The sequence below is a fragment of the Narcine bancroftii genome, chromosome 3 (assembly GCF_036971445.1).
Source record: "Narcine bancroftii isolate sNarBan1 chromosome 3, sNarBan1.hap1, whole genome shotgun sequence".
NCBI classification, from domain to species: Eukaryota; Metazoa; Chordata; class Chondrichthyes; order Torpediniformes; family Narcinidae; genus Narcine; species Narcine bancroftii.
In genome coordinates, this window is record NC_091471.1 from 322,224,301 (window position 1) to 322,234,831 (window position 10,531).

Genomic DNA, 10,531 nt, shown 5'->3' on the forward strand with positions numbered 1-10,531 from the left:
GGTCATGAACACTTTGAGCGAACCTCAAAATCTCCATCTCTAATTGGGCAGCCCAGAGCCCATGCAGCCCAATTACACCCAATTGACCTACAAACCCCCCACCCCAGTACATTTTTACGAAAGGCATTGATAGAGTGGACAGTCAGGGTAAAAACATGGCAAACTGGAAGATGTGCATTCAATATAGGAACTTTAAAGCAGGACTGGAGACGTTTTTTTTTTTAAATTTTACACAGTGGATACCTGGAATTGGCTGTAAAGAGTAGTGGTGGAACCAGGTGGGATGGCAAAATTGAAGAGGGTTCCAGACAGACATTTCAATTTTCAGGGTGATGGGATATGGATCATGTGCAAGCAGTGGAGATTGAGTTTAATCAAGGCAGTATGATAAGCACAGGCAGCACAGGCCATACAGTTTGTTCCTGCGATGCATTGGACCCCAGAACAAAGATTCATTTCTTACCTCTGTTGGCCACCATGACCTTTTTGATTGGCTTGTACACCGGACTCCGAGTGCTCTGGAAAGCAGCATTCAGGATGGTTATCCGTTTCAGTCTGAAGAGGTGGAATCCTCCTGAAAGAATTCTTAGCTGGAGCATCTGTAATCCAAGGCAAGACAATGCATTAAACATTGAAACTCTCCATTCAATAACACCTATTTTATTTCAGTTGCCACTGATGCAAATGAGACTAGAAAGCCAGAGGACACAGAAGTAGAAATAGGCCATTCAGCCCATCAAGTATGACCCATTTCCCAACTCAGCCCCACTGCCCAGCCTTCTCCCATAACTTTTGATGCCCTGGCTAATCAAGAACATGTCAATCCCTGCTTTAAATATACCAAATGACCTCATCTCCACAACTACCTGTGGGAACAAATTCCACAGATTCACCACCCTCTAGCTGAAGAAATTCTTCCGCATCTCTGTTGTAAACGGACTCCCTTCAATCCTAAAGTTGTGTCCTCTTGTCCTAGACTCTCCCACCATGGGGAACAACCTTCCAACATCTACTCTGTCCACACCTTTCAACATTCCAAATGTTTCAATGAGATTCCCCTCCCTCTCCCCACCCCCCCCCCCCAACTTCTCCTAGATTCCAATGAGTAGAGGCCAAGACCTGTCAAATATTCCTCATATGATAACCCTTTCATTCCTGGAATCATTCTTGTGAATCTCCTTTGAACCCTCTCCAATGTCAGCAAATCTTTTCTTGAATGGGGACCCCAAAATTGCTCACAATACAGATGCAACAGATGCAAAATGAACCAGCTGCAAGACCATCTTGCTCCAAGGAGCAGAAGGATGACATTCAGCCCATCAAATCTTTTCTGCCATTTTAATCATTGTTGATCTATTTTTTCCTGAGTTCTCACCAAGGCTCGGCAGTGAAGTGGGTAAAGAACATAAAATTTCTGGATGTCAACATCTTTGAGGACCTGTCCTTGGGCCTCGATGTGGATGCAATCACGAAGAAGGCTTACCAGCAGCTACACTCGGTGAGGAGTTTGAGGAGATGTGGTATGTCACCAAAGACCCATGCAAATTTCTACAGGTGTACCATGGAGAGCATTCTGACTGGTTACATCACTAGCCCTTTTTACACTTGTGTCCCATTAAATCAGCTGTTCCGTGACCCGGTTAGGAATGGTGTTTTTGCTGTTCACACTTGGCCACTCTTAACCAGGACACTACATTTTCACACTTGCCACAAGCCATCCCCAGGGTTAGGACTGTTCTATCTTCTACCAGTGACGTCATGACGCATCGAGCAATGGTGGAAATGCCCCAAATCCTGATCAATGTCTTATGATCTTATAAAATTAATCAAGCCTAATTATAACAAAATTAAGCTTTATGTACAACACAGCGTGAGCTCTTCAGCCCTTGTTTTTGTTGTTGACCTATATAAACTTCTGTAAGGGACCATGAGAAAGTGCTAGCAATAAATAGCAATAACAGACAATTTTTAAACAGGAAAGTTGGGAAAGTTGATAGCACTTTAGCACACAATATATAAAGACTGTGGGGTAAAAGAGTTTGCAGACCTGCCCTCCCAGAATTCCATGTATGCATGGCTGCACAGAATTCTGGAAGGGCAGGTCCGCTATCACTTTTTCCCCACGATCTTTATAAATTATGTGAGATAGCACTACCAAATTTCCCATGCTGCATAAATTGTCTGCTATTGATATTTATTGCTAGCACTTTCCTCTCTCTATCCTGCTGTGACTTTCCCACAGCAAAGTTTATACCTTCATTTTAATCTTTTCTTTCCTTCACGTTCATGCACTCACGGAGATGCTAATGCACAGGATAGGAAAAGGCTTCAGAGAGTTGCGAACTCAGCCAGCGACACCATGGCATCAGACTTCACTCCATCGAGGACATCAACAAGAAAGCAGCTTCTATCCTCAAGGAGCCTCACCACCCATGACATGGCCTCTTCACTCTGCTACCATCAGGAAGGAGGTACAGGAACCTGAAGATGAGCACTTAATACTAAAAAAATAAGCTTCTTCCCCTCTGCCATCAGATTCATGAATGAACAATGAACCTCAGATTTTTTTCTTCTTTTACAGAATTCTATTTTTTTTTTAAATCAGGTATTTGGAAATATAATCTTTCACAAATTTTGCACCCATAATGTACAATAGTACTGCCACAAAACAAATTTTGTGACATGTGTTCATGACAATAAATCTACTGTAACCTTTGATACCCTCACTAATCCTGTCAACCTCTACAATGACTAGCCCTCCACAGGCACAACAGATGCACCCCCCTCCCCTCCCCCCCCCCCCCACCCTCTGGCTGAGAACATTTCTCCCCATCTCGGTTTAATTCCTTTTTTCCTGAGCCTGAGCTCCCTGCTCCCAGACTCTCTCACAGCTAGAAGCATCTTCTCCACATCCACTCCATCCTGCCCTTTCAATACTCGGTCTGTTTCTATGCGATCCCCCCCACACCATCCTAAATTCCAGTGAGTACAAGATGGGCTTTGAGACACCTTAGTTGGGTGGGTATTGAGAACACACTGGGTCATCACAATACATCTGATGGCCAGTTGACAGCTCCTTCATGTGGACCAGCTACAGGAATGATGTCAGTGAGCTGGAAAGGCTACAAAAGGGGAGTCACGTGATGGAGTAGTGGCCGGACGGTGAACTCCAGCCATCTCCAGAAAAGTCAGAAAAAACAAAGGAAAACACAAAGGCACAGAAATAAAAGTTAAAGAAAAGTGAGTGACAAAAAAGAAAAATCGAAATCAACGGTAAGAAGAGAGGAAGAGAAGACAACGGAGGAAGAAGGAGAAGGCCTTACCTGTTCGAAGAGGCCCGCGGTGGAGAGAGAAAGCCACTCCCTCAGGTCGGTAGAAAGTGGACTACAAAAATGGCTCGTTGAGCCGAGTAAAAGTGCGCAACCGCGCATGATAAAAAACACACCGACGGGAGGGGTGACCAGCTGGGGAGTCGATCTCCACAGCCGGCAACGACAGCTGCAGAACACCTGCAGCAAGAAGAGAACACAGAAGACAATGAAAACAAGAAGGAAGTGAAGAAAAGGGCAACAAAGAAACAACAGATGGCCAACCCAGAGGAAGAAGAAGAGGAAGAGTACAGTGAAATAGAAGAAGAAGGGAAAGGCAAGATAAAGGATATACTTTCTCTTATTAAAGAATACATGGAGTCATTTAAAGAATGGCAAACACAGAAATTTAATGATTTAAGAAGAAGAATAAACAACACAGAAGAGAAAATGAATAAAATAAATATGACCTTAACAGAAATGGGAAAGAAAATGGACAAGATGGAAGAGCGGGAAGCAGCAGTAGAAATGGAGGTAGAGGACTTAAAAAAGAAATTAGAGGAATCTAATAAAAAAATTATAGAGACACAAGAACTGTTAGCTCAGAAAATAGATATAATGGAAAACTATAACAGAAGAAATAACATAAAGATAATGGGCCTTAAGGAAGATGAAGAAGGCAAGAATATGAGAGAGTTTATAAAAGATTGGATCCTAGGATGTCCAGAACTACAGCAAGAAATGGAAATAGAAAGGGCACATAGAGCATTGGCCTTTAAACCACAACCACAACAAAAGCCAAGATCTATTTTAGTAAAATTCCTAAGATATACTACAAGAGAAAAGGTACTGGAGAAGACAATGGAAAAAGTAAGAGAGGGCAACAAGCAACTGGAGTATAAAGGGCAAAAATCTTCATTTATCCAGATACAAGTTTTGAACTCCTAAAGAAGAGAAAGGAGTTCAATACAGCAAAGGCGATTTTATGGAAGAAAGGGTATAAATTTATACTAAAGCATCCAGCGGTATTGAAAATATTTATTCCAGGACAACAAAACAGACTATTCTCGGATCCAGAAGAAGCACGAAAATTTGCAGAACAATTACAAAATAGACTGAGGGATGAAGAGAGTAAAAATGACCACGATTTATATGTATGTGGGTAAAGAGGTATAAGAGTGAAAATGTATAATGTGCATACGTGAATGTATCCGTATTTAGAGGAAAATATAGATAGTATAGACAAGAATTAATAAGGGAAGGAAATGGAATAGAGGGAATAAGGAGGGAACTAAAAGAGTGACGTTTGTTACATATGAAAAGTGAAATCTTTTCTGGGGGGGGCTGGGTGAGGAGGAGTTGCGGTCACTGCAAAATCAGCTGACGCTTGCGAGTGAATTCGCAAACCAAATGGAGAGGGGAGATGTGGTTGTCCGACAAGGGATAAAAGACAACTCAGGAGGGGAAGGGGAGATTGGGGCTAAAGAAGTTTTAAATAGGAGAATAAGGAAAATGTTTGATGTTTTAGGAATGTTGTCTTATAAAGGGTTTAAAATAAGAAAACAGAAATGGAAAAGGAGGAAAGGTAATGATGGAAAAACGGAAAGGGAAGATAAACAAAGTATAAAATGGCTACGTTGAACTATATGACTTTAAATATTAATGGAATACATAACCAAATTAAAAGGAAGAAACTGCTAAATTTACTGAAAAAAGAAAAAATTGATATAGCATTTGTGCAAGAAACACACTTAACTGAATTGGAGCACAAGAAATTAGAGATTGGATAGGATATGTAACAGCAGCATCGTATAATTCAAAAGCAAGAGGAGTGGCTATATTAATTAGTAAAAATGTGCCATTTAAAATAGAAGAGGAAATAATAGATCCAGCAGGGAGATATGTAATGATAAAATGTCAGATATATTCGGAGTTTTGGAATCTACTCAATGTATATACACCTAACGAAGAAGATCAAAAGTTTATGCAAGATATCTTTTTGAAGGTAGCTAATACGCAAGGGAACATATTAATAGGAGGGGATTTCAACCTGAATTTGGATTCAAATATGGATAAAACTGGGAAAAAAATTAACAGAAAGAACAAAGTAACCAAATTTATAATTAAATCAATGGAAGAAATGCAACTTTTGGATATATGGAGGAAACAACACCCAAAAGAAAAGGAATATTCATATTACTCGGCTAGACATAAAACATACTTAAGAATAAACCTATTTTTGTTATCAGCTAGTATGCAAGATAGAGTAAGAAAAACAGAATACAAAGCTAGAATACTATTGGACCATTCACCCTTAATATTGACAGTAAAGCTAGAGGACATCCCTCCAAGAATGTATAGATGGAGATTAAACCCCATGTTACTTAAAAGGCAGGATTTTAGAGAATTTATTGAAAAACAAATAAAAATGTATTTTGAAATAAATACGGAATCAGTGGAAGATAAGTTTATACTATGGGATGCAATGAAAGCATTCATTAGAGGGCAAATAATAAGTTATGTAACCAAGATGAAGAAGGACTATAATCAGGAAACAGAGCAGTTGGAAAGGGAAATAGTAAATATAGGAAAAAAATTAGCAATGAAGGAAGATACAACTAAAAGAAGAGAATTGGCGGATAAAAAAATAAAATATGAAACATTACAAACATATAAGGTGGAGAAGAATATAATGAAGACAAAACAGAAATATTATGAACTGGGTGAAAAAACGCACAAAATCCTAGCATGGCAGCTTAAGACAGAACAAGCTAAGAAAATGGTATTGGCATCAAGGAAAAAAGACAAACAAATTACATATAATCTAAAAGAAATTAAGGAAAACTTTAGAGAATTCTATGAACAATTATACCGAACTGAAAACGAAGGGAAAGAAGGGAAAATAGATGAATTTCTGACTAAAATTGAACTACCAAAACTACAAATAGAGGAACAAAATAAATTAACAGAACCATTTGGAATAGTAGAAATACAAGAGATAATAAAAAAATTACCAAATAATAAGAGACCAGGAGAAGATGGATTCCCAATAGAATTCTACAAAACATTTAAAGACTTATTAATTCCGCCCCTCCTGGATGTAATCAACCAGTTGATGAAACACAAAGCTTACCAGATTCATGTAAAACAGCAATAATTACAGTAATACTAAAGCAAGGGAAAGATCCACTCTCACCAGCGTCATATAGACCAATATCTTTACTAAACACAGATTATAAGATAATAGCTAAACTATTAGCAAACAGATTAGCAGAGCATGTACCGAAAATGGTAAATTTAGACCAAACTGGATTTATCAAAAAAAGATGCACAACAGACAATATTTGTAAATTTATTAACTTAATTATGCAGTAGAAGGAAATAAAGCACCTACAGTAGCAGTTGCTTTAGACGCAGAGAAGGCCTTTGACAGAGTAGAATGGAATTATTTGTTCAAAGTATTGCAAAAATTCAGTTTACCGGAGAAGTATATTAATTGGATTAAAGCATTATATAAGGGACCGTTAGCGAAAGTGACAGTAAATGGACATGTATCAAAGCAATTTAACTTAAGCAGGTAAACACGGCAGGGATGCTCACTATCAACTTTATTGTTTGCGTTAGCTATAGAACCACTAGCAGAATTGATAAGAATAGATAATAATATAAAAGAGTTAGCTATAGAACCACTAGCAGAATTGATAAGAATAGATAATAATATAAAAGGAATAAAAATAAAAGACAAGGAATATAAAATCAGTCTATTTGCGGATGATGTTATAGTGTACTTAACAGAACCAGAACTATCAATAAAAGAATTATATAAGAAATTGAAGGAATATGGAGAAGTGTCGGGTTACAAGATAAACGTAAATAAAAGTGAAGCAATGCCTATGAATAATGCGGATTTCTCAAAATTTAAGAAGGAATCTCCATTTAGATGGCAAATGCAGGCAATAAGATACCTAGGTGTACAAATAAACAAAAATCTCGGCCAACTATATAAACTCAATTATTATCCACTAATGAAAAAATTACAGGACGATTTAGAGCATTGGAAAGATTTACCACTAACACTAATAGGAAGGATAAACTGTATTAAAATGAACATTTTTCCAAGGATATTATACTTATTTCAGGCATTGCCAATACAACTGACAGAAAAATTCTTCAAGGAGTTAAAGAAAATAATAAGGAAATTTTTATGGAGAGGGGGGAAACCGAGGATAGCACTAGATAAATTAACAGAATGGTATAAACAAGGAGGCTTACAATTGCCAAACTTTAAAATTATTATAGAGCCGCACAATTAAGATACCTATCAGAATGTTATCAAACAAGGGAAAAACCAGACTGGACGAGATTAGAATTAGATAAAATAGGGGAAAAGATACCTGAACACATATTATATGAATGGGATGAAAAATTGGTACAACATAGAAGTTCTCCAGTATTACATCATCTCCTCAATATTTGGAAGAAGATTCATGTAGAAAGAAATAAAACAAATTATCAATTACCAAAACTAATATTGACGCAAAACAAGTTACTCCCTTTTACAATAGATAACCTTTCCTTTAGAGAATGGGAATAAAAAGGGATTAAAAGAATAGAAAATTCTGCGCTGGCATATTACCAATTGAGATCCTACTTGAAGGATAAATTAGGAAGCAGTTTGAGTTTGCCAGAGGGAAGTAACCTTGAATATGTGATTACAGATACAATGTTAATCAAAAGATTTATAACAAATATGTATATTAAACTGCAAGAAAAGGAGAATGAGGAAACAAATGGTAAAACTAAACAAAAATGGGAACAAGATTTAAATATAAAGATAAAAAAGGAAACATGGGAGAAATTATGTTCTGGAACGATGAGAAATACAATAAATACGAGGCTACGTATGATACAATATAACTGGATACACAGACTATACATTACACCTCAAAAGTTAAATAAATGGGACCCAACAGTATCTGATAGATGTTTTCGATGTAAAAAAGAAATGGGAACAACAATTCATGCAATCTGGACATGTGAGAAAGTAGAAAAATTTTGGGAAGATCTCAATCAGATATTAAATAAAATAACAGAAAACAATATACCAAAGAATCCAGAGATCTTTCTCCTAAGTAACATAAAAAACAAAGAATTTGGAATTGATTTGGAGGATGCACAAAAAAGATTTGTTAAGATAGCTCTAGCCGTAGCAAAAAAAATGTATTATGTCAACCTGGAAATTGGAAGATAATCTGAAAATACAACAATGGTATATAGAAATGAATAAATGTATTCCATTAGAAACAATAACATATAGTTTAAGAAATAATATTGAAATATTCAAACAAATATGGGAGCCTTACATTAAATACAATAGCGAAAACCTACCGGGGACAATCATTACCTAAGTTGATGGAAGGAGAAGGAAAGAAAAGATTGGACTCAGTAGAATTTCTGGTGTATTTTTGTTGAGTGACAACATTGTCTGACTGGTTTAATGTATCCTAGATTGTATACCTTAAATGGATGGGAGGGGGGGGCAGGGGTGTGGGTTGGGAGGAGGGGGGGGGGAGAAAATGTCACTGTATATGTGTGAAAAGGAAAAAGTGTGTATCATGGCTAATGTGATTTATGGTGTGAAAAATAAAAAAAATTTTAAAAAAAAGAAAGGCTACAAAAGAAATTCTTCAGGATGCTGCAGAAACTAAACCACCTGAACAAAGGGAAGGGGGTGGAGAGCTGGAAGGACAGAAAGAGAGAGACATTCAGGGGAATTAGAGAGGTCATTGTAAATGCCGTCCAGTTGGACAGTGCCCAGATGGAATACAAGGTGCTATTCTTCCAATTTGCAGGATCTTCAATTTGAAAGTGTATGAGGACCAAGTCAGACATGTCAGTGTGGAATTGAAGTGCTTGGACAGAGTAAAGTTGCTGAATAAAGCAATCACCCAGTCTTCACCCAGTCTTTTCAACGTAGAAGAGGCCATAACGGAGGCACTGGATGCAGTCGATAACCCCTGCAGATCCACAAGTGATGAGCTGCTCCACTCAGAAGAGAATGAAACATGAATGTCGCTGCACTGTGATTGCAGTAAAAACAAGAGAAACACACTGGAGGAACTCAGTAGGTCTTGCAGCATCCATCAGCCCTAAGCCCTTCTTCAAGGTATACAAGTACTTTTGTGCTTTTACTCTCCACTTGGAAGGACTGCTTGTGGCACTGAATGATGGTGAGGGAGGTGGTGTTAGGCACAAGTGGAGCACCTCCTGTGGTCACAGGGGTAGGTATACCAGAGAGCATCAATGTCCATTAACTGCCTCCCCTGGTCTTTCTCCCCTCTTCTTCTGACTTCTTTCTTCCAGCTCTCTACCCCTTCCCTTCCTTCTCTCACCTGCCCTCAGTCATCTTCCCTCCTTCTCAGCTTCTTTCTCTTCCACCCTCCTACTTGTATTCATCTATTACACCAGCCTGTGTTTCTTCCCGTTCCTCTCCCAACCTTTTTATTTGGGTGTTAGCAAATTTTTGGCGCAGGCCCAAAATGTCCCTGCCTTTCCTGTCTCTCCTTATTCTTCGAGCTTCCCAAACCTAGGTACATTCTTATGAATCAGTTCCACCCTCTTTTCCGCTTAATGACATCCTTCCAGTAGCTGGGACATGAGAATTATTGGTACTATGGCCTTCATCAAAGTATTGAGTATAGAAGTTGGGATGTAATGGTGAAGATGTATTAGACATTGCTGTTTTGTGCAGTTTTGGTCACCTAACTACAGGAAAGATATCAGTAAGGTTGAAAGAGTGAAGAGAAGATTTACTTCAGGAACTGAATTACTGGCAAAGGTTAAACAGATGAGGACTTTATTGCCTGGAGCATAGAAGAATGAGGGGAGATTTGATAGAGACATTTAAAATTATGAGGGATATACAGTAAATGAGAGCAGGCTTTTTTTTCCCCCAGAGACTGGGTAAGACAAGAAATCAAGGACATGGGTGAAGGGGAAAATGTTCAAAGGGAACATTAGGGGGCACCACACAGAGAGTGGTGGGAACTGGAACAAGCTACCAGCTGAAGTGGTGAACATGGGCTCAATTTTGACATTTATGAAAAATTTGGACAGGTCCATTTGTGATTTTTATAAGTGACCTGGATGAAGATGCAGAAGGATGGGTCAGTACATTAGTAGATGACACGAAGGTTGGAGGAGTTGTGGATGGACCTGGAGGA

The 10,531-nt window shown here is 38.3% G+C and overlaps 1 protein-coding gene across 1 annotated transcript in view; it reads right to left on the minus strand.

The window, feature by feature from the left end:
• The window catches only part of LOC138759091 (pyruvate carboxylase, mitochondrial-like), a 403,275-nt gene extending 402,676 nt beyond the window's left edge, over window positions 1–599 (minus strand). Inside the window, exon 1 of the mRNA XM_069928989.1 lies at window positions 464–599. Coding sequence (XP_069785090.1) covers window positions 464–599 — 136 coding nt within the window. The remainder of the gene's footprint in view (window positions 1–463) is intronic.
• Between the last annotated feature and the right edge of the window lie 9,932 nt (window positions 600–10,531).